General features: G+C 38.9%; 1 protein-coding gene across 3 annotated transcripts in view; it reads right to left on the bottom strand.

Annotated features, from left to right (window-relative positions):
• Positions 1-25,566, bottom strand: part of ZNF143 (zinc finger protein 143) — a 55,791-nt gene that overhangs the window by 24,773 nt on the left and 5,452 nt on the right. Inside the window, exons 2-8 of one of the 3 annotated variants that reach the window (XM_043580617.1) lie at positions 17,858-18,034; positions 14,506-14,624; positions 14,101-14,193; positions 13,149-13,232; positions 12,310-12,393; positions 10,590-10,786; positions 9,944-10,018 (exon numbers count right to left, since the gene is read on the bottom strand). In XM_043580617.1, coding sequence (XP_043436552.1) covers positions 9,944-10,018; positions 10,590-10,786; positions 12,310-12,393; positions 13,149-13,232; positions 14,101-14,193; positions 14,506-14,617 — 645 coding nt within the window. In that variant the 5' untranslated portion in view covers positions 14,618-14,624; positions 17,858-18,034. The remainder of the gene's footprint in view (positions 1-9,943; positions 10,019-10,589; positions 10,787-12,309; positions 12,394-13,148; positions 13,233-14,100; positions 14,194-14,505; positions 14,625-17,857; positions 18,035-25,566) is intronic. The other 2 variants (XM_043580619.1, XM_043580618.1) reach the window with 2 other exon arrangements.

Below are 25,566 nucleotides of genomic sequence, written 5' to 3'. Positions count from 1 at the left end.
ATGTCTATATGACAGAATGAATAACAAGAAAAAGGGAAGATTAGGACCACATTTGGGAAGAGCTTTAGATGCCATTATGAAGAGTAAACCTTGACAATGAAAGCAAAGGCAGGCATTAAGAGTTTTCTTTAATGGGAATGCAAGCTGGTGTAGCCATTCTGGAAAACAGTATGGAGGTTCCTCAAAAAACTAAAAATAGAACTACCATACAACCCAGCAATTGCACTACTAGGCATTTATCCAAGAGATACAGGTGTGCTGTTTCGAAGGGACACATGCACCCCCATGTTTATAGCAGAACTATCAACAATAGCCAAAGTATGGAAAGAGCCCAAATGTCCATCAATGGATGAATGGATAAAGAAAATGTGGTATATATATATATACAATGGAGTACTCCTTGGCAATCAAAAAGAATGAAACCTTGCCATTTGCAACTACGTGCATGGAACTGGAGGGTATTATGCTAAGTGACATTAGGCAGTCAGAGAAAGACAAAAATCATATGACTTCACTCATATGAGGACTTTAAGAGACAAAACAGATGAACATAAGGGAAGGGAAACAAAAATAATATAAAACAGGGAGGGGGAAAAAACAGAAGAGACTCATAAATATGGAGAACAAACTGAGGGTTACAGGAGGGGTTGTGGGAGGGGGGATGGGCTAAATGGGTAAGAAGCATTAAGGAATCTACTCCTGAAATCATTGTTGCACTATATGCTAACTAATTTGGATATAAATTAAAATAAAAAATAAAACAAGTTAAAAAAAAATGAAAAACAAACAGTTTTCTTTAAGTTTACTTATTTAAGTACTCTCACACCCAGTGCAGGGCCTGAACCCACAACCCATGACCCAGAGATCAGGAGCGACGCATTTCTCTGACTGAGCCAGCCAGGTGCCCCAGGATTAACATTTTTAAAGTAAAGGATTGACCAAGATCAGCTCTGTGTTTTAGAAAGAGAACTCTGGTAATGGTGTGAAACAGTGAAAGACAAAAGAGGCAAGGAGAGTAAAAGAAGCTTGTATGATCATGAATATGGAAGGAAAAAGTGATGAAAACCAGCCTAGGACAATGACCACGGAATTCAAAGCAATAGATGATTCTGCAGCTATTTTAACGGTGAAGACGGACAGAATCCAAATTTCAAAAGCTAAATTAATAGGCTAATGCTATAACAGGTATTTCAGGGCTGTATTGGTTATTTCAGTAAAGGATGTATATAGTCTTTGTGAAAAAAAAAAACCTGATATATTACCATGAGGGAAATGTCTCAAAGGCAACAGAGAAGCTAACACCAGTGAAATACTAACCATCTTCTTTTTTTTTTTTTTTTAATTTTTTTTTTTTCAACGTTTATTTATTTTTGGGACAGAGAGAGACAGAGCATGAACGGGGTAGGGGCAGAGAGAGAGGGAGACACAGAATCGGAAACAGGCTCCAGGCTCTGAGCCATCAGCCCAGAGCCCGACGCGGGGCTCGAACTCCCGGACCGCGAGATCGTGACCTGGCTGAAGTCGGACGCTTAACCGACTGCGCCACCCAGGCGCCCCCAAACCATCTTCTAAACCATCTACAGAAAATGACTTTATTACTATCTTGCTTAATGTACATTCTGAGAATTAAGAGATAACCTTAGCTCTGCCATAAATTCACTGCGTGACCTAGAGCAAGTCATGTATGGCTTGTTTGCCTGTCTGTATAGAGAACACATTGTACTAAATCAGTGATTTTTTTTTCTTTTTAAACATTTTAAAAATTCCTTTACCAGATGAAATCTTACACAGCAGTCTCCTGTGCAAAACAGATAAAGACATTCCTGCTTCTGCTGGCCCAGGCAGGCATGGGTAGCTCTGCTAGTCCCTGAGGGACCTTAAAGAAACCCTATGATCCCACCCCCACAAAAATCAGAGCTTGAAAACTGCTGTACAAGAAGACAGTACTAAGTCCCTTCTAGCTTTAGCATCCTAGAGTTCTGAGAAGGTCCAAATCCCACTGGTAAATAAAGGACTGGATCTGAGACTGAATTCCAAAGTGACTTCGATAATACAAGAGGTTAACTACCATTTATTGAGGAGGTGCTTTATGTGATACGCTGTGGTGGGTGTTTTGCATGAGCTCTCTTACTGGTCCTCCAAGACTATCCAATGAATTAAATATTTCCTGTGATTTACAAATAAGAAAAATGAGGCTCAGGGTAGTTAAGTAATGTAACCTGCCCAAGGTCCAAGGCTGGGAAATAGGACTTGAAGCAGATTAGCTCTAGAGTTCACTCTACTAACCCCCCAGTGTTCAGGATGCAGTAACCCAGCGGTAACGAACTGGCAGAGCTCTGTAGTCAGAGAGGGAGAGACCTGGCAGGTTTGAGAATAACTGGTCATTTTACTGCCTAGTTCAGGACTTAAAATTCCATTTATTATAAAGTCCTGATGCACACAGAACTTTTGTTATTTGATGTGGGTAAATTTCTCTCTTAGGATGTAAATAATTTATACTCTTGAGGAAGGATAAAATGAAAGCAACTTGAAGAACTTTTTAAAGTATGTTCTCTTTCAAGAAAGGAATTAATCAAAAAAGTATGGCAACAGAGGGATCTTTAGGGAACCATGAGACACCTCAGAATTGCCAGGAAGATTTAAAACACAAACAAAACACCTCCAGAGATTTCTACCAATGATTACTATTGGGTAGTGGTCCCTTCACTCTTTATTTTTACCTCTACACCATTTGGATTTTTTTTTTTCAAGTGCACATACAATTTGACTCATTTTTTTAATGTAATATTTTTTTACTTGAGTATAGTTGACACACAATGTTACATTAGTTTTAGGTGTACATCAGTGACTGAACATCTCTATATGTTATGCCATGCTTACCACAGCGTAGCTACCATCTGTCACCATGTAACACTATGATAATACCACTGACTATATTCCCCGTGCTATGCCTTTTATTCCCTCAATGTATTCATTTCCATAACTAGAAGCCTGTATCTCCCCTTTCTTCCACCCATTTTGCCCATCCCTCCACACACCTTTCTCCTCTGGCAACCATCTGTTTGTTCTCTGCATTTATAAGTCTGATTCTCCTTTTGGTTTGTTAATTTATTTGCTTTGTTTTTTAGATTCCACATATAAGTGAAACCATATGGTATTTGTCTTTCTCTGACTTATTCCACTTGGCATGATCCCCTCTAGGTCCATCCATATGGTCACAAATGGCAAGAATTCATTATTTTATGGCTGCAAAATATTCCATTTTATATATCTCACAATTTCTTTATTCATCTATCAATGGACACTTGGGCTGCTTCCATATCTTGGCTACTGTAAATAATGCTGTAATAAACACAGGGGTGCACATATGCTTTCAAATTAGTGTTTTCAAGTCCTCTGACCATTTAAAAAAAAATTTCTTTTTAACATTTATTTATTTTTGAGACAGAGAGAGAAAGAGCATGAACAGGGGAGGGTCAGAGGAAGAGGGAGACATAGAATCTGAAACAGGCTCCAGGCTCTGAGCTGTCATCACAGAGCCTGACGCGGGGCTCAAACCCACAGACAGCGAGATCATGACCTGAGCCGAAGCCGGACGCTTAACCGACTGAGCCACCCAGGCGCCTCCCTCTGACCATTTTTAATCAGATTATTTGTTTTTCTGGTGTTGAGTTGTGTAAGTTTTTTATATATTTTGGATATTAACCCTTGATTGGATATATCATTTGCATATATCTTCTCCCATTCAGTAAGTTGCTTTTTTGTTTTATTGATGGCTTCCTTTGCTGTGCACAAGCTTTTCATTTTAATGTAGTCCCAACAGTTTATTTTTGATTTTGTTTCCCTGGCCTTAGGAGACACGTCTACAAAAAATGTTGCTGTGGGGGCATCTGGGTTGGCGCAGTCAGTTGAGCGTCCGACTTCAGCCAGGTCACGATCTCGCGGTCCGTGAGTTCGAGCCCCGCGTCAGGCTCTGGGCTGATGGCTCGGAGCCTGGAGCCTGTTTCCGATTCTGTGTCTCCCTCTCTCTCTGCCCCTCCCCCGTTCATGCTCTGTCTCTCTCTGTCCCAAAAATAAATAAAACGTTAAAAAAAAAAAAAAATGTTGCTGTGGCCAAAGTCAAGGAAATCACTGCCTATGTTCTCTTCTAGGAATTTTATGGTTTCAGGCCTCACATTTAAGTCTTTAATCCACTTTGAGTTTACTTTTGTGTATGGTATCAGACAAGCAAAGAAATAAAAGGCATCCATATTAGAAAGAAATTAAACTTTCACTTTTTGCAGATGACATGATACCATACACAGAAAACCCAAAAGATTCCACAATAAACTATTAGAATAAGTGAATTCAGTAAAGTAGCAGGATACAAAATTATGCAGATTGGTTGTGTTTCTATATACATTAATAACAAAGAAGCCCAAAGAGAAATTAAGAAAACAGGTACATTTATAATTGCACCAAAAAGAATAAAATACTGGAATAAACCTAACCAAGGAGGTAAAAGACCTACACTCTGAAAACTACAGAACGCTGATAAAATAAACTGAAGACAATTCACAAATGGATTTTCTAAAAGTAAACATGATTACCTTTTTTTAAAAAAACAAGTATATAGCAGCTATTTATATAGTAAGTTCATTGGTCATTTTGGGTTTTTTCTTTGTATTTTTCTGAATTAAAAAAAAAAAAACCTCTAAAAATATTAAAAAAAAAAATTCCTGGGTTCTATCTCAGACCTACTGATCAAATCTCTGGAAACTGATCTCAGCCATGAGTTATTATTTTATTATTAAAAAAATTTTTTTTAATGTTTATTTATTTTTGAGAGAGAGACAGAGACAGAACGTGAGTTCAGGAGGGGCAGAGAGAGAGGGAGACACAGAATCCTAAGCAGGCTCCAGGCTCTGAGCCATTAGCACAGAGCCTAATGTGGGGCTTGAACCCATGAACCACAAGACCACGACCTGAGCTGAAGTTGGATGCTCAAATGACTGAGCCACCCAGGCGTCCCAGTCATGAGTTATTTTTAAAAGTTCTGTAGCTCAATCTCATGTTTGTCCCTGATTAATAACTACTGATTAAATACCTTTCTTTTAGAGATGAAAAGAAGAGGCTCAGAAAAGCAAGGTTCATTTCCTCAAGATCACATAGTTAGATAAAAGTATAGAAAATACATATGAAATATGATCCACATTCAAAACTGCCTATATCCACAGGCAGGTTTGGGGGTAATTCTCCAGCCTACTTTCTGGGAGAATCTGCCACCCCACCTATAGACCCTGATAACCAGAAAAGATGGTGTATGTAAGGCTGGCCAGTGGTCTATGCCCTATGTGGCCTAGCTTATAAAGTGAAGCTAATTTTGATAAGTCAAACCCACAAATTTTCCCTCCCTGGAACATGACCTAGGAAATAAAGGAAAATCTTGAGTTGGCTTTGGGTGGGAAGCCTGAGACAACAAGGCTGTGATGAGCTACATGTAAACTCAATGATACAAAAAGGAAGCCTGTCTGCAGAGAAAAGAAGGGAGCAGAGATGCCACGGAGGCGGCGAGGAGGAAGAGAAAGGAGTGGGATTAACCTCCGGTCCTGACTTCTTTGCAATTCTGGTTCCTGTGAAGCCCCACAGTTGTTCAGCAGTTCCTGTTCTCTGCTTCTTATAAGCTCTGCTGTATCCTCATAATATATCTCTTTTTTCCTAAACTGGCTTGACTGGCTTTCTGTGTTTTCCAACTATTAGAGCTCTGATTAAAAGTACCAAGCCAAAGAACTTTGATCTCCAATATAAATAAAATTAGTTTCAAATGAAGTCAAAACTAATGGCACTCATGAAAAAAGTCTTAGTATTCTAATACATAAAGCATCAACAATGCTATATAACGCTGACAAATTATGTTCTCATATATTAGCTAGAATCTTAATCAAATGAAAATCTTATTTGGTTTTCATAATTTCATAAGATGGGTAAGGCAAGATTATTGTTATTTTCATTTAGCAGATAAGAAATCTCAGATCAAAAAAAACCCCAAAAACCTCAGATCTAGAGAAGTCACGTAATTTGCTCAGTCACACACCTACTACATGGCAAAACAGAAACTCTACTTGGATTTTTCATTATACATGTGTGCTACTTTAACCCCATCAGCCTTACAGTTCTCACAAATGAACACAATGGCATTCTTAAGTAGAGTACTTTGGATCAAGGTTTTCAAATTGGGCACCACTGATATTTTGAACAGGGTAATTCTTTCTGGGGGGGCTGTCTTTATGTCTTGCAGGACATATACCCACTAGATGCCAGTAATACTCCCCCAATTGTGGGGGCGCCTGGATGGCTTGGTCGGTTAAGCGTCCAACTTCGGCTCAGGTCATGATCTCATGGTCCATGAGTTGGTGCCCCGCATCGGGCTCTGTGCTGACAGCTCAGAGCCTGGAGCCTGTTTCAGATTCTGTGTCTCCCTCTCTCTCTGCTCCTTCCCTGTTCATGCTCTGTCTCTCTCTGTCTCAAAAATAAATAAACGTTAAAAAAAAATAAAATAAAAAAATAAATACTCCCCCAATTGTGACAACCCAAATTGTCTCCAGACATTGCCAAATGTCTCCTGGTGGGGGCGGCAAAACTACCTCCATATGAGCACAGCTGCTTTACATACTCTAGGTCTTTTTTTTTTTTTTTTTAAGTTTATTTATTTTGAGAGAGAGCCTGATCAGGAAGGGGGCAGAGACAGAGAATCTCGAGTGAGCTCTCTGCTGACAGCCCCAACCTGGGGCTCAATCCTGTGAACCATGAGATCATGACCTGAGTCAGATGTATAACTGACTGAGCCACCCAGCACCTCAAACTCTAGGTCTTTCTTGTCTTATGACAAGAAATTTGGTTTCATGTAAGAGATCAGCTCAGCAGCACAACTAGTATGTTTATATTACAGATGGAAGAAAAAGTTCTCAACTATAAGCATCAAAATGAAAAAAGTCTAGAGCTTTGAAACAAGACTATTTACAAAAAATCTGCTTTAGCTACAGACTTTTTATTGTTCATTATTTATTTTAAAGTTCAGCCAGGCACAGAGTTACAGTTCTTAAGCATTCTAGCACAAGTAGGAGTACCAAGAGATAAGCCAAGAAGTTACAGGTGCTGTTTATTTGCAGGGGTTCTTTTGGGATATTTTAACCCTTTAATACTATGTACTGGGCTCTCAACCTCAAATATGATACTAAACTATATCAAAGGAGGGAGGTTTGGGGCACTTGGGTGGCTCAGTCCGTTGAGTGTCTGACTTCAGCTCAAGTCATGATCTCAAGGTTCATGAGTTCAAGCCCCACAATGGACTCACTGCTGTCAGCATGGAGCCCACTTCAGATCCTCTACCCCCCTTTCTCTGCCTCTCCTCTTGCTTGTGCACACTCTCTCAAAAATAAATAAACGTTAAAAAAAATAAAGGATGAAGGATTCGTGAATTTCTGGTCCAGCACTAAAATGATGAAAAGAAATTATGAATCACAAGTGCAAACCACATATATAATTAAAAATGTTCTTGGGGCATCTGGGTGGCCCAGCCGGTTGAGCTTCTGGCTTTGGCTCGGGTCATGATCTCATAGTTTGTGGGTTCAAGCCCCACGTCTGGCTCTGTACTGACAGCTCGGGACCTAGAGCCTGCTTTGGATTCTGTGTCTCCCACCCACTCTCTCTGCCCCTTCCCCACTACACTCTGTCTCTCTTTCTCAAAATTAAACACTAAAAAAAATTTTTTTTTGCTAGCAGCCACATTTAAAAAATAAAAAGAGGGGCACCTGGGTGGGCTCAGTCGGCTAAGTGTCTGACCCCTGATTTTGGCTCAGGTCACGACCTCACAGTACATGAGTTTGAGCCCTGCATCAGGCTCTGTGCTGGCAGTGCAGAGCCTGCATGGGATACTTTCTTTCTCTCCCTCTCTGCGCCTCCCTTGCTCACTCTCTCTTGCTCTCTCAAAATAAATAAACATTTTAAAAAAGTAACAAGAAACAGGTGAAATTAATTTTAGCAATTCTTTTATTTAACCCAGTATGTCTAAAATATTATCATTTCAATGTGTAATCAATATGAGAAATTATTGAGATATTTTACATTCTTTTTTTTCATAATAAGTTTTCAAGTGCTGTATATATATTTTACACTCACAGCACATCTTAATTCTGAGTGGCCATATTTCAAGTGCTCAACAGCCACATGTGGTTACCATATTGGACAGCCTACATCTAGTCTGTAAGGGAGAGGTACAAAGAGCAAAGGAGAAAAAGCTACAGTTGCAAAAAATCCTAGTCAACTTCCTTCTGTTTCTTTGTCTATTACCACCAACACCAAATGGTTATATGTCTGCGGTAACAGGGCTTTTTATGACATTTTGCTTTAGCAATACTGAATTCCTAGTTATGTTTTTGGATCCAGAAATTAATTACTGCTGGCAATAGATAGACTTTTATGATAATGGTATATTATAATGTTACACAACCCAGTGGTAAATTCACTCATTTTTTACAAGACCCATTCTATATTAGTTTACTACAAATGTAGCTCTAACTGTCTCTCCTTAAAAATGTTCCATTATTTAAAAACTTAACTGTAAGTCACTAATAGGAGATAGACTCTAAGGCACTGACCTACATCTCTTGAATGTATTTACACTACGCTTGCATTTTAGTAGTGTATGTCTTAGGTGGATTTGACATCCTGCAGTTCAAAAAATAGTTCTCAATTTATGAATTCAAACACTTGAAAAATTTGCCAAGAATCACACAGTTGCAAAGCTGATGGGCTTGGTGAATTGCAAACTGTATTTATACTACTGCCGCTTCATGATACCATCTCAGAGAATAAACAGAGATACTGGCTATTCAGCAATGTTTAGAAGCATGAAATTTCTACCAGTGATTTCAGTTATTTTATCATTTACTATTATTATAAATGTAAAATCTTCTTGATAACCCCTAAAAGTATCACTCCATGTTATTAAGTGTGATGCTAATGCTCAAGTTAAAATTGTGGCCCTGAAGCAATAATTTTAGAATAGGAGTTAAGTATGATAAAACTCTCGAAGAATGCAAACAACTACCATGGGGGAGGAATCAGCAAAATATTAGAGATAACTGCTGATATTTTCTCAAGGAGCAGCATTAAAGCAAGAATGTGCTACACTAATTATATACAAGCTCCAACACACCCACCCAAACATGTCCCCCACAAACACAAAATTCAAAACAGAAGCTTTAATTAATCTAAGTTTTGGATTTTTGACTTGTAGATGTCCCAGGAAGCATCTGTGACTACTTTGTACTTCCTACAAAAACCTTTCCACAAAACTTTTAGAGGCACTGCTGCTCTGGGCTGTTGTCTGGATAAGAGATGACCAATGACTGGACCCAGGGTGAGCATCTAAAGCAAAGTCAGCCAACCCGTGGCCCAGGAAGCAGTCTGGTACAAAAAGCATAAACAGTTTTACTCAGTAGGAACAATGATGACTAGCTAGGCTGGACCTTCTCTTCAGAAGTTGAAAAACAGGGTATGCAGGGAATCAGATGGGAGTGGAAGAAACAAAAAGACACAAAGAAGAAAGTAGTGAGGGTGAGTGAGTCCCCAAAAAGGTGGAGCCCTAGAAAAAGAATCCACAAACAACCATGGGTGGGGGCAGTCAGAAGACCATCTGGTCTCCAAAACTGCCTTGGATTCCAGAGCATAAACTTCATTTGGATTTCTGTGATATTTCTATTTCTTTAGTGCCACTCTGCAACCCCACATAATGAATCCTGAAACCTGGGGTAGTTCAAGAAAGCTACTGCCTAATACATACACTCTTTCTCCGGAAAGATTTTCCTAGAGAGGCAATGAGTTAGCTATTGCTTTCATCCACAGAAGGGCCTGGAAATGATAAGGGAAAGAGATTCTTATATAAAAAAGTAGCTTTCCATACCTGCATTTTCTTCTCTTGCTCATTCTCTCCAATTATTCCAGTACCTGCTACACTTTCACTTCCATCAATGGACACCTGTAGGAATAAAATAAAGCTTAACAAAGTTTTACATTTTGGTATTTCTTTAGGTTGGGTGACAAGTACATAGGGATTCATTATCATTTATTTTTGTGTATGCTTGAAATTTTCTACTATAAAAAGTGGGGGGGGGGAAACCCTTTTAGTCATATGAAAGATGTATGTTCAATATAGGGAAAAAAACCCAGCCCTTCTGATGTAAAATGTAATTGAGACTTTCCTTCATGTTTTCCAATCTCTAATTTCTGTTTCTTAATTCATAAGCTGTTCCATCTATACCTTATTTTTTCTTTCGCGGCACTCATCCTTGAATATACATCTTTTTGTGAGTTATCTCTCACCATTTCTTTTCTAGAAATTCTTATTTCATTCCTTTTATCTTTATTCAAATAGTTCTTTCTACACTTCATTTCTTTTAAGATAAATACTGATCTTCTCCTCGAGGCTTATCTGATTTTGACTTTGAATTGCTAGTTTCTTATTTGATAAAGTATGCTTTTTAATTTTATTTTAATGAAAAATAAAGAAGCCGTATCTGGGATGTTCTTGACATTGTAAAATGCTGTACCTTTGCTGCATACTGTTCCAAAGCACTGATGGTGTCGGGGTCAATCGTGGCATCCCCGGTGTGCAGACCTGCTACTGTGCCGTCAGCCTGAATTGCCAAGATGGTATCAGACTGCGGGACTTGCACTGCGTGGTGGATGTATGCTGTGGTGCCGTCTTCCAGCTGAACTGCCTGTAATGCGCTCTGGTCATAACTATCTGGGGGAGTGGAAGAGAATGGCATTAAATTAAAGGAAGTCTGACAGAGTTATATGTTTAAAGGAAGAAGGGAATGAACTTTCACTGAGTAGTTCTATGAGCACCAGTCCACGTTCCTAACATGTGTGACTTCGTTTAATCCTCACAACAGTTCTGTGAGAGGTGGGTATATTCACCACTCTCATTCCGTAAAAGGGAAACTGGAGGTTTGGGGAAGTAAAGCCACTTTTCTTAGGAACCAGAAAATTTCAAAAACTAACAATTAACAGTCAAAATCAGTATGTAGAGGAACCAGGATTTAAACTCATGTCAGTATGACCCCAAGATCCATGAGCTTTTTTTTCCTTCTAAATAGCCACACCAAGATATATACAGCATTGTGAAATAATGAATCTAGACAATTACAATGAACCTGTGATTAAGTCCCGCTGCTAAAGAAAAAAATTCAGAGTTTACTTGTTCTCAACTTTAATTAAACAAATTTACTTATAAGTTTAAGGATCCTAAATTTTAAAAAATTCCTCCCTTTGGTTTCACAACTACAGTCTTTCTAAAACATGTTATATCATTCTATAAAATATTTTATAAGGTAATAATAGCTAACATTTATTGAGCATTTATTATGTGACAAATATTGTTCTATGTGCTTTACAAATGCTTGCACACATTTTGTCCTCACAACTACCCTATGATGTGGATACTTATAATAATACTCATTCTACAGATGATGAAGTTAAAGCACAGGGAGGTTAAATAATCTGAACAAGGTCACATAGCTAAAAGACGGCTGACCCAGATTTGAACCTGGATAGTCTGGTTGCAGAGCGGTGTTCATTACTCCTATGCATTCCACCTCAAAACCCTGGTCGTCCCTACACGAAATTAATATAAAGCATGAACACTTCTGTCCTATTTGCTTCAAATAAAGTTTAAGATTTTATCTAGATTTATTCATTTATTCATTCATTTATGTATGTATGTATGTATGTATGTATGTACGTATTTATTTATTTTTAGAGAAAGAGCATGCAAGCATGGGAGAGGGGCAGAGAGGGAGAAAGAGAACCTTAAGGAGGCTCCATGCTCAGCACAGAGGCCAACGAGGGCTCAATCCCATGACGCTGGGATCATGACCTGCACCAAAATCAAGAGTCGGAATGCTCAACCGACTGAGCCACCCAGGTGCACACAAATGGTGCTCTTTAGTTTTAAAGACCAACATGACAGGCAAAGGATTTTGCTTAAAAAAAAAAAAAAAAAAATTTAAGAGGAAAAAAATCAATAACTTTCAAATGCTTAATTTCATATTTGAAAAGCAGCCTCTATTTAAAGTTTTCTATTCCAACCTGTTACTTGACAGTTCAAATTGCTACAAAGTTTTTCCTTGGACTGTGCCAAAATCTGCCATATTTCAGAGAACAAACACAAATCTTCTTTTCCATGAAAGCACTTCAGCATGTAAAGGCAGGTCTTATTTTTCCCACACTCCCATTTCTCTCTTCCTATTTCCAAAGTTATTTTACCTTTGGAGGCGTGGTGAATAAATGCTGTAGTTCCATCTTCTAGCTGCACTGCTTGACCATCCTCTAAACGCAAACTGTCCCCTGCTCAAGAACAATGCTTACATTTAGATCTCATGTCTTCTAAGTACATTCTGATAACTCAGCAGCAAGAGTCAATAAACCATTAAACACATTATAAAAACCTATACGTGCTTTATGAGTCCTTGAACGTTTAGTATTTTCAGTAAAGCTGCTCTAAGTAAGTGCTTAGTAAAAAGATATTAGAACACTTGTTTTGGAAAATATACTAGAGAATTAGGAGAGTTGAAAGAAAGGAAAAAAAGAAGAAAATGAGAGACATGTAGGAATTAGTTCAAGTGACAGAAAGATTCACTTAGGACTGTTGTCCATTTATCTCTGGAGCGTAGTCCAGTAACTTCTTTCGTATCATTTTTTTTTTAACGTTTATTTATTTTTGAGAGAGACAGAGACAGAATATGAGTGGGTTAGGGGCAGACAGAGAAGGAGACACAGAATCCAAACCAGGCTCCAGGCTCTGAGCTGTCAGCACAGAGCCCGACGCGGGGCTCGAACCCACAAGCTGTGAGATCATGACCTGAGCTGAAGCTGGCCACTCAACCGACTGAGCCACCCAGGCGTCCCAGTCTTTCGTATCATTTTTGAGAGAATGTCTCAATGAAGTCAAAATGGTCTTTAGATCCTCTCTTTCACACATACGGATCTCCCCTTTCAAAAGGAAGACTAGAGACCTGAACCAAGTTTAGGCAGTAAGAGGCAGCTGGAGGTAACAAATCCTGAAGCATGAGAATCAGGACGGTAAGTAAGTATCAAATACTTACTACTTTTAGGTATGGGTACATGTTGAACATAGGCAGCAGAACCATCCTCCAACTGAATGACCTGGCCATCTATGAGTTTTCCATCTGGAACAAAAGATTTAAGCCAATAAATTAGCACAAGCAAAAACTTTAAACTTTATACAATTTCAAAATGGTATCAACTATAAAAACATACACTACTTAAGATCATGTTCATCTTGATTCTTCCCTCAATGTTCTGAAGCAATTCAAAAACACATCCAGTGATCCTATAGAAAGCAGAAAATCCTCCCTCAGCCATTCTTCCTCCCCTCCAATTTTCAGTTAAATAAGTTCAAGAGGAAGAGTGGCTCATCACAGCAAGCTACGTGAGCTGAATCTCTATTTACCTTTTGGAGCCACTTAGGAACAGTGACCCTGACTACAGAGAAGCTGAACCTGGGAATACTGGCAGATACGTCAGTGTATGTGAGGCCAGTTGTCATTCTCATTCCTGGGTGCCGTAAGTCCCTTGACTATGTATGCATGTGCTCAGTAGGTGTCCATAAAAACAAGGAGTTTGAGAACTGGGCTATTTCTTGGGGCGAAGGAGACACTGATTTACAGTTGATGTTATATAAACAAAACCAAATGTCTATACTTCTATGCATGTTTTGTAAAAACATTAAATAAATAATAACCTCAAGTAAAAAAGCAAGAAAGGTCTTACTAGAAATAGGTTGGGGACACTCCCCCACTTTCCCTCTAATTTTCACACCCCAGAGTGTATTCCAAAAATCTCAAAGGGAGTCCCCAAATTATCAAAACAAATTTAAGTTAACCTGAAACTATTTAAAAAATTACCATATGCAATGGTAATATGCAACGAGGCATCTTTAGGATGGACTGGGAAGCGGGGTAAGCTGCCAGGTGTTCGAACTCTGAGGTTATGAATTGCTGGTATTAACCCATGAGCTGTATATGAGGCACATACCTTTAGAATTGTGTTGTATATAAGCGGTAGAACCATCTGCAAGTGTTACTGCTTGCAAGCTTACACCTTCCATATTTTCTAAATTGTCACCATCTATTATAAAAAAATAGTTATTCTTTAGATAACTATCACATGTATGTACTGTTTAAGTTAAAAAAATTTTAATGAAAATTAGGCATAAGGCAGATTGCTTAAGACTCAAATGGGATTTATTCTAGCATTTATAAAAAAGATTTCCCTGCCCTATTGCACCCAGTATCCACAGCAAGAAAAGAAAGGCTTAGTTTTGGTCACGTGTGCTAAACAAGGAAGAGGGAAGTAAACACAGTGTTGTGAGTTTTCATTCTCCCTTAAGATAAATGATATTTCCAAACCCACATGATCCCTTCACACAAAACTGCTCACCTGCCACCGTTACTGCCTCTGTCAAGCACAGGGTAACATGTTGAGCCTCCATTCCTCCTCCAGGAAACTCTGTCATTCCCTGAGAATCTCGATTTATTTGGGCTAACAACATTTTCTACCTTGAAGAAAAATATAGGCACTTGAGAACAAAGAACAATGCATATGAAATAAAAGCTACAAAGAATATTTATCAACCACAAAAATTTGCTACAGAAGTAAACAGAATTCAAAATAGGCTGAAATTTCACTTAATTTTAGTATATGTGCTGCCGAAGCGAGCACAATGAAATTTCATTTAATATGCAGGGTTAAGAGTATTAACCCAAAGTCCAGAGCACGCCTTTCATATTCATCAGTAAACTACTGAGCAGAGTGACAAGTCTTGCCTATCAGTTTTGTAACATATCTAAAGTTTCCATAATCAGAGTTCTTTGGGTTTAACATAGTTGAAGATCCCCACTTATTCCCACAGTCCTGTTGAGTCAGTCTTCAGAAATCTATCCTGAATCTGGCCACTTCTCAGTTTGCCATTACTTCCCTGATTCCAGCCACTACCACCTCTTGCCCACGTTACTGCAACAGCATCCTAACTGGTCTTCCTGCCTCCATTGTGACCTCTCCAGTCTCCTCTCAACACAACAGTCAGAGTGTTCTTTTCTGGTCAAAACCTTCTGATAACTTAGAGTAAAACCAAAAGTCCTTATGCTGCCCTATGAGGCCAATAATCTTGTCCCTCATTTCCTACTACTCTCTACCTCATTCATTGCATTTCAGCCACATTGGTGTCCTTGCTTTTCCCCATAGTGGGTGTTCTGTTGCCTCAGGGCCTTTACATTTGATGGTCCTTCTGCCTGAAACATACTTCTCCGTTTCTTCATTGGTATTCCCTGATCTTCTTCAAGCCTTTGCTTAATGTCACCCCAATGAGAGCTTCCTTGTTCACCTCATCTCAAACTGCACCTCCCACCTCCAAACCATGATACACCCTAACCCTCTTCCCTCTTTCATACTTCTGCATAGCATTATAACATATTACATGTATTTACTTATTTTGTTTCTTATCTATCCTCCCCACCCCACCCACCCACCTACAATACACCAGGATTTTTATCTGCTTGCTCACTGCTGACTCACAGGTCTAAAAAGTACTTGACACACAGTAGACACACAATTGGTGCTGAATAAATGGATGAATGATAGCTCTTTTACCAATTACCACCACAACCCTCTTCCTCCCTTCTCTCACTTCGTGGTCCCATTATCTCTGTGTGCCTTGGGTTGTCTCAAATAGGAGCTGGGATAACTTAGCTGCATTGAGCCAAGGAATTGGACCAGAGGATCTCTCGAGGACTTTCCAAGTCTAAAGATTTGATTTCAGTGTCAATATTTAAAAGAAAAATGTGCAGATTGTAATAATTTGCAATTATATTTATGACTACTTAAAGCATTTTTGTTTTAGAAACACTATGAACTGGGGCACCTGGGTGGCTCAGTCAGTTAAGTGTCCAACTCTTTTGGCTCAGGTCATGATCTCACAGTTCATGAGGTTGAGCCCTGCATTTGGCTCTGTGCTGACAGTGCAGAACCTGCTTAAAATTCTCTCTCCTTCTCTCTCTGCCCCTCCCCAGCTTGCACTCTAAATCTCTCTCAAAATAAACCAAACCAAACCAAAACAACCCTATAAACTGTATCCTTTTATTAAAATAAAATTTTTTTTAATGTTTATTTATTTTTGAGAGAAAGACAGAGCATGAGTGGGGGAGGGACAGAGAGAGAGGGAGACACAGAATCTGAAGCAGGCTCCAGGCTCTGAGTTGTCAGCACACAGCCCGATACGGAGCTCGAACTCACAAACCACGAGATTGTGACCTGAGCCAAAGTCAGACGCTAAACTGACTGAGCCACCCAGGTGCCCCAACTGTATCTTCTTTGAATTAGAGCCGGGAACTGTGGTTTAGGCTCATAGAAAAGCATCACAGCTATGGTGAAAGTCAATCAAAGGCTGACTTTTTAGGGAGTCCTGAAAGATTCCTATCTATAACTGTTCATAGAGCAGGCTGAAACTTCAACACTTCCTTGCTACCTCTAAGAACTATCAGAGAAGCCTCAAAGTATACATTGGTATACTGCTGTTAAGACCCCTGATGAGGGGGCACCTGGGCGATGAGTTGGTTAAGCCTCCAACTCCTGATTTCGGCTCAGGTCACGATCCCAGAGTCATGGGATTGAGCCCCGTGTCAGGTTATGTGCTGACAGCGAGAAGCCTGCTTGGAATGCTTTCTCTCCCTTGTTCTCTGCCCCTCCCCTGCTTGTGCGTGCTTTCTGTCTCAAAAATAAATAAATAGATATTAAAAAAAAAAAAAAGATCCCTGATGAGAATAGGACTGGGACAGATTAATTTTCAAAACAAGTTCTGTCACTATATAACAGAAACAAATTTAGATAGGGAAATGGAAAGAAAAACACCTATAAGATGTAGTAAGCATTGTGATTTTTATAGTATTCACCTAGGAAATAAATTTTTAAAAGGCAGATTACAAGGTACTTTGGGTCGTGATGTTAAGAAATGTCTAAAGTTGTCATTTTCACTCAATTATATATAATCTCCAAATAACTACCATATATAACATCAAAAGGTAACTGACAATATCTGTAATAAAAAAAAGTTATTTCTTGTCTGAAAGCTGGTCAACTGTTAAATTTCTTTTATTTTTTTTTTTTAATGTTTATTTATTTTTGAGACAGAGACAGACAGAGCATGAGCAGGGAAGGGGCAGAGAGAGAGGGAGACACAGAATGTGAAGCAGGCTCCAGGCTCCGAGCTGTCAGCACAGAACCCGATGCGGGGCTCGAACTCACGAATAGTGAGATCATGACCCGAGCCGAAGTCGGACACTTAACCGACTGAGCCACCCAGGCGCCTCAACTGTTAAATTTCTTTAGGAAGATTTCAACACCTACAGTTTCATTCCTAATGGAAAAAAAAGAAAAAAACTACATTAATAGAAAGATGAATAGACAACTATTCCCTGGACATGAACTGCTGGCAAATACATGAAGTAGTGATGGGAAAAAACATTCAGGGGAGTTCAAATGGCACTACAATTACCAGAGATAATAAGTGATGGCAGGTCCCTCTTATTTTTAAAGTTCTCAGAAAGACTCTGGGATACAAAGTCCTTTGTTAGAAAAAGATCACATGGGGGAAAAAACGATAGTGAAGAAAAGAAGTAAACAAGCCAGAGATCAAACACCCCATAGTTGCTCACATATCCATCATCATGTCTTGATCATTTCTGTCATTGACATTTTCAGGTTGTGTGGAAATGAACATGTAAGACAGACACGATACCTTTAGAAAGGGCCACCTTATGAAAGGTAGTCAATTTCATGTGGTTTAGTCATGAATCATGGGCCAAAATCAGACACAGAGGAGGCTGTCCTGAAGCACTACAGGAATCTCCATGAAGACAGTGTGTAATATATAAACTTCCTGCCTTTCTGGAAGATGATGATGATGCATGTCAGCCTAAGAAAAACAAACATACTATAGAAATGTAGCAAATGTTATATACAGAATATATAAAGAAATTTTAGGGGCAGCTGGGTGGCTCAAGCAGTTAAGGGTCTGACTTCAGCTCAGGTCATGATCCCATGGTTCGTGGGTTTGAGCCCCACATCAGGTTCTGTGCTGACACTGCAGAACCTGCTTGGGATTCTCTCTCTCTGCCCCTCCCCTGCTCTCTCTCTCTCAAAATAAAGTTAAAATAAAATAAAATCTTAAAAAATAAAATGTGAAGCCCTTATATATTTCAAGGTTAGCTTAATTTGTTAGAGACCATTATTACCACAAATTATTATGAAGACATAAATCTAATGGTCCAGGTATAAAAGCAAGAACTCTAACTGCAAGTAATCTTATCACAATAAAAAATGATACAAAAAGAAATCTAGATTAACAAATCTTAGATGTTTCTTTGCATGGAGCCACACAAACCAGGCCTTCAGAAATTGTCAAACTCAGGCCCTAACTTCAGGTCAATTTCACCTAACCATAACAGAGAAGCTAGGTCTTTCTATTACCTGCTCTCAATTCCAAAATTTCCTACTATAAAAAGTGCTCCGTGCGCCACTTGGGTGGCCCAGTTGGTTAAACATCTGACTCTTGATTTCACCTCAGATGGTGATCTCATGGTTCGTGGGACAGAGCCTCACATGGGGCTCTGAGCTGACAGCTAGGAGCCTGCTTGGGATTCCCTCTCTCTCTCTCTCTCTCTCTCTGTCCCTCCTCTACTCACACTGTCTGTCTTTCTCTCAAAATAAATAAACTTTAAAAAAAGGAAGTGCTATTTCATTTAACCCTGGTCATTTGTGCTACATTTTAGGACATCTCCTAACCTGGAATGAGTAAGTTCCTTAGTATACAGCAACATGAAAATAGTGGGCTATCCTGTACATTTGATGTTTATAGAATTAGTTATACTGCTTTGGTTAGCATTTGTAGAAAGCTGTCTTTCAAGTCTCTTCAGTTTTATTTAAATATACACAGGGACTAAGTATGTTCCACTGATGAAATGTAATTCAGTTAAATACAGGGCAGTTAGAATGTGCTGGCAAATGAGGTGGGAGTTTTCATAGGCTCCATAGGAGGGTAAAATATAGTGATAGAATTTATACTACCAATTTTTTTTTAATTTTTTTTCAATATATGAAGTTTATTGTCAAATTGGTTTCCATACAACACCCAGTGCTCATCCCAAAAGATGCCCTCCTCAATACCCATCACCCACTCTCCCCTCCCTCCCACCCCATATACTACCAATTTTAACTGGGAAGAATATTCTAGTGGATGGGTGAAATGCTGAAACTTGAAGGCTTTGCCAAAGTCCAGGACCATTCAGAAACTGAGTATTTGATACTGACTGGCAGGTAGCTGAGATAAGGTCTACCAGGCCTAAAGCTAAAAATACTTATGAGAAAAAGAGGTGAGAGCAGAGATAAGAATTTAGAAATGAACAGCTAGGTCTAATCATCAGGAATGCCAATTTTGGTGATGGTTTGATCTTAACTGAACCATTGATATAAAAAAGAGCTTTAAAAAATATTTCTCTTAAACCTCAATAGATTAGCACCGACAACATGGGTTGGTAAGGGCACACCTGCAGGCAGCAGGTTGCTAAGCATGCCCCGGTTTGCTTTTACTGAGACTAGGGAGTTTGAGGAATAGAAGCAGCAGGAGAAAGATTCTGGCATATTCAGAAGCCACTTCTGGCACTGCTCCATTAAAAAAAGGCATAAGAAAGTCATTTGAAAACTACTATGCTAAATTGCACTTTACTTCTCTACGATAAATATTGTATATGTTAATATTTTATTATTCAAATTGCTATTTTTACATGGGTAAGGGAAGCAAAGCATAATTGTTAGACAATTATGAAAATTACAGAGGGCATTCCTGACACACAACTCCTAAACAAAATAGATCCTCTGTCCAAAAAGGCGTTGAATAGGACACTAAATGTGGATAGTTTAAACATATACCTCTAGACAGAAATAACTAGAAATAACTATTTCTGTAGGTATCACATTTACAAAGCACTTTTCAGATCTAATAACTTATTGATAGTTAAATGGAACAGTCCTGGGGCGCCTGGCTGGTTCAGTCGGGGGAGCATACGACTCTTGATCTCAGGGTTGTAGGTTTGAGCTCCACACTGGGTGTAGAGATTAATAAAATCTTAAAAAAAATACAAATAAAAATAAATGAAACAGGCCTTCAGCGCCATAAGAGTTCTTGAGCTCTTCCAACCTTCTCTGAACTTCCAAAGTTGTCCAGCAAACTGTTTGTTTCTTCATGGTAACTATTTAAAATACGTTTTAAGGTTTAAAATTTTTTTTAAGTTTTTATATATTTTTGAGAGAGAGAGGGAGGGCAGAGGTGCAGAGAGTGAGGGAGACACAGAATCTGAAGCAGGCTCCAGGCTCTGAGCTGTCAGCCCCGACATGGGGCTCACACTCACAAACCACAAGATCATGACCTGAGCTGAAGTCGAATACTTAGCAGACTAGGCCACCCATGTTCCCCAAAGATTTTTTATTTTTAAGTCATCTCTATACTCAACGTGGGGCTCAAACTCACAACCCTGAGATCAAGAGTCACATGTTCTACTGACTGAGCCAACCAGGTCCCTCTAAAATATTTTCCATTTGCCTCAAACCTCTCTATCCCTCACTCCCTTTCCTGTTATCCCCCATTCCTTATCCCTGACACCTCATTTTCAACAAATTAATCAGTCCCCAACTTCACAGAAAATATAGACATCATCATAGAGGAATTCTCTGCCAACAAATCTATCACTTGACTGCATTTCCACATGCTTCCTCCTTCTCTCCTGCCAGATTACCTTCCTACAAGGTAAAACTAATCCCTCCAACCTACATTTCATTTGTCTTTCCTCCTTAGGGATCACAGGGACCTCTTCTGAAAACAATCCCTCTCTCTTCTAATTCCTTCCCATCAAGAACTTAAAAAGCACAAAAATAAAATCAAATAAACAATCTCACATCTGACTTAGCTACCAGTCTCTTTCCTTTTTATCTAGACTAGATTACTTTAGCTAGATTTCCTTAACAGTTGTTACTAAGAATACCTCCTGATTTCTCATTATCATCTATCTGGTTTCTGTCCCTAACTCTAAGGAAATTGCCCTGGCTGTCACGAATCTCCAATTTAACATAAAGTTCACTGGCCATTCCTAGGCTTTCACCCAATGAAAATGTATGTGTATCTTGTAGAAAAACTTGTACAAGAATTGTCTGTGGCAGTTTTATTCATAACAGTTCCAAACTGAAAAGAACCTAAGTGTCCATCAACTAAAGAATGGATAAAGAAGTTGTGATAAATTTATACAGTGGAATATTACTTAGCAATAAAGAGGAACAAATCACTATACATACAATAACAGTGATAAATCTCAAAAGTATTGTGTTGAGGGAAAAAAGCCAGATACAATACATATTGTATTATTCTATTAATATAATATCCAAGAACAGACAAAATTAATCTACAGTGATAGAAACCAAACTGTGGTTGGAAGGTTGGGGGATTTTCTTTTGAGTGATGACCATCTGGGCGAATACAACTGCCAAAACTCATCAAATGCATATTGAAGATTATACCTCAGATTTTTAAGAAGTTTAAAAAAGGACCTAATATGACAACAGTTAAACATTTAAAAAATGTAATGGCTATTTTTCAGTTGTATCATACTTGATTCAATACCACTGACCTTTATCTCCTTGGAACATTCTCTTGCTTTGGCTTCTGTGGCATCCACATGCTTCTGGTTTTCTCCAACTTCCTAGCTAACCCTTTCCAGATTCTCCTATGGGGTCCTAAATATGTAGGATCCTCAAGTTTCTGTCCTAGTTTGTTTTTTCATTTTATGCACTTTTCCTCTTGAACAATCGCATCCATTCGCATGGCTTCAAAGATCTCTGAAACTTGCAAGCTCTCTAAAATCTATCTAGTCCTTTCTCTTAAAGAGCTGTTGATCTATCTATATGTCTCATTGCTTACTGGCCTCAATGACCTCCGTGGTCCATAGTCACCTCCATCCCAACAGGTTTTCCCATGAAATTTTCCTGTTGCATTTCTACCTCTAACAAATGCAATCACCAACCCAGTAGCTGAAATCTCCCTTATTCTCCAGCCAATCACTAAGAACTATCACTCTATTTCCTAAATACCTGTCAAATTCATTCACTTCTATTAGACTGTCTTAATTGAGGCTACCATTACCCACTTGATTACATCAGCCTCCTAAAGTCCACTCCTACCTTCCTTCAGTGTAATCTCCATAGCAGTCCAAGTGCTTTTAAATCCAATCATAGCAGTTCTCTGTCTCAAAACCTTTAGTACTCTCCCATTTCCCCAGAGTGCAAACATCACAATCTAGACTCTAGTAACTTCTCCAGCAGGTTGGACAGCCATTCCAATTGGCCCAAGACTGAGGAGTTTCCCCGAATATGGGACTTTCCACTTTAGTGGGGGACTTGGTTTTAAAACTGGAATAGTCTTGAGCAAATCAAGACAAGTTGGTCATTCTATCCTCTGGTCTTGTTCTAGCCATAACCTCCTCACATTCCACATCCCACCAATATATTTTTAAAAATTTTTTAATGTTTACTTATTTTTGAAAGACAGAGCACGAGAGAGAGACAGAATCCAAAGCAGGCTCCAGGCTCTGAGGTTTCAGCACAGAGCCCAATGCAGGGCTCGAACCCACAAACCTTGAGATCATTATCTGAGCCGAAGTTGGCCACTTAACCAGACTGAGGCATCCAGGCACCCTTATGTCCCACCAATATTGACAAAAATTCTAGTACTTAATGATACTAATATTATTTAATAGATTAATAAGAATATTAATAATACTAATATATTAAATATCAAATGATAAAGATAATAACTAACCCTTCCATAAAACTTACCATATGCCAGACATTACTAATTCATTTAATTCTTCTAGCAATCTTGGGGCGCCTGGGTGGCTCAGTCGGTTAAGTGGCCGACTTCGGCTCAGGTCATGATCTCGCGGTCCGTGAGTTCGAGCCCCGCGTCGGGCTCTGTGCTGACAGCTCAGAGCCTGGAGCCTGTTTCAGATTCTGTGTCTCCCTCTCTCTGACCCTCCCCCGTTCATGCTCTGTCTCTCTCTGTCTCAAAAATAAATAAACGTTAAAAAAAAATTTTTTTTAAATAATTCTTCTAGCAATCCTATGAATAAAGAACCATTTTATCCCAGTTTTGCAGATGAAGAAAATGAAACTCAAGAAAAGTTCAATGGTATCCTTAGAGGTGCCTGGGTGGCTCAGTTGGTTAAGCATCTGACCCCTGAGCCAAAGCTCAGGTCATGATCTCATAGTTCATGAATCCAAGCCCTGCATCCGGCTCCAATTCTCTCTTCTCTCCTCTGCTCTCTGCCCCTCCCCTGCTCACTCTCTCTCAAATAAACTTAAAAAAATAAAAATAAACAGTATCCTTAACTTCACAACATAAGTAGCAAAGTCAATCTTCTAACCATTTGATTTGGCCCAGCAACTCTTACATGAGCTACTGGATTATTTGACACTCTCAGAAAAGCCCAAGGCTTTATATATACTTTTTAAATATATAAACATACATATATTCACCAAGTCTTGATAGAAGGCCAAGCAAGGCCTTTTTCTCTGAAAATTGCGTGTATGGATTTCTCTATTCAGCATCAACTTTTTTACAAAAATCACTAGCATGATGAATTCCAATTTGGGTTACTTTATTTTTTTAATTAAATAAATTTTTTTTAATGTTTATTTCTTATTTTGAGAGAAAGAGCAAGTGCAAGTAGAGTAGGGGCAGAGAGGGAGAGAGAGAATCTCAAGCAGGCTCCATGCTGTCAGCACAGAGCCCGATGTGGGGCTCCATCCCATGAACTGTGAAATCACCAGTTGGAGGCTGAGCCACCCTGGCGCCCCTCCCCCATGATCTTTTATAGTTGTACTACTTATAGAACTAAACTCCAATTCCTTAGTCTGACATTCAGGCTACTCTCCAGTCTGGGTTCTATCCATTTTTCAAATTTCATCTCCTATTATTCTCCTATAGGTCTTTACCTTTACCATGATCAACTACTAAAAATATATATACATTTGTTGGATAAATACCCAGGACTGATATTTTGAGTAGTATATGTATACATGTACATGTGTGTGTGTATGCACATGTATATGTGCATACGTGTGTGTGTGCACACAACCCTTTAGAGATACAGAGAAGTAAAAAACAAGTTCTTGTCTTTAAGAAACTCATTCCATGGTGCGAGACAAGTGAAAACAGGTAATTAAACACAATGTTAAGGGAGGGACCACAATAATTAGAACTTGGTACCACTTACCAATATTTTATTTTTTATTTTTTAAGTTTATTTAAGTAATCTCTATACCCAATGTGGTACTCAACTCATGACCTCGAGATCAAGAGTCACGAGCTCCTGACTGAGCCAGCCAGGCATCCCTACTTATCAATATTTTAAATGCAATTTTCAACAAAGTAATTCTTCTTGGGACTTATTAAACAGACACTCTCTTAAGTGTGCAAAGTTCATTGTAGTATTATTTATAATAGCAAAAATTAGTCAACAATCTAAAAGTGCACCCAAAGGACAAATTAAATAAACTATAGGACATTCATAAATGAAACATGCAGACATGAAAAAGAATGGAATATGAAATGGTAAGAAATATGTCCAAAATATATTGTAAGTGGGGGCGGGGGGGAAGCAAATTGCAGAAGAAGTATTTATGTATGGTATGACTGCGTTCATGTTTTTAAAAATGTATATAGGGGCGCCTGGCTGGCTCAGTCAGTTGAGCGTCCGGCTTTAGCTCAGGTCATGATCTCACAGATTGTGAGTTCAAGCCCTGTGTCAGGCTCTGTGCTAACAGCTCAGAGCCTGGAGCCTGCTTCGGATTCTGTGTCCCCCTCTCTCTCTGCCCCTCCTCTGCTCATGCTCTCTCTCTCTCTCAAAAATGAATAAATGTTAAAAATTTTTAAATGTATATAAACATCTGCATATGCTTGTATATACATTTAAAAATTCAAGTGGTTACCTCCCAGAAATGGGATTAGGAGATGTGGTGGAGTGGGTAAGGGACTTTTAATTTTTACTGTACACATTCTATAAGTTAAAAAAAAATTTACCATGTATGACTCTCATGGCTTTAAAAAATAAAACTACTTTAAAAAAAGTTATTATAAACAGAGGCATTAACAGAGTAAGGAGCACCTAACTTTTCCTCAGGATGCAAAGATGATGACATGGAAATTTGGGCATAAAAAGATAAGTAAACATTTCCTAGGAATAGGAAGAGTAGAAAGAGCAGTCTAGGCACAGGGAAGAGCTTTTAATTGTCACCGGCTCTTCCATGGTGCCTCTGTCCCCAACTAGCCAGATCTCAGTCATCATTTGAATCTTATAGTATTTGCTGTTATTTGTCTTGGAGCCCAGGTCACTATGGATACTA

This window comes from Prionailurus bengalensis, chromosome D1 (genome assembly GCF_016509475.1).
Source record: "Prionailurus bengalensis isolate Pbe53 chromosome D1, Fcat_Pben_1.1_paternal_pri, whole genome shotgun sequence".
Taxonomy (NCBI): Eukaryota; Metazoa; Chordata; class Mammalia; order Carnivora; family Felidae; genus Prionailurus; species Prionailurus bengalensis.
The sequence above is the reverse complement of the archived record's forward strand: the minus strand, read 5'-3'. Positions and strand labels throughout refer to the sequence as shown.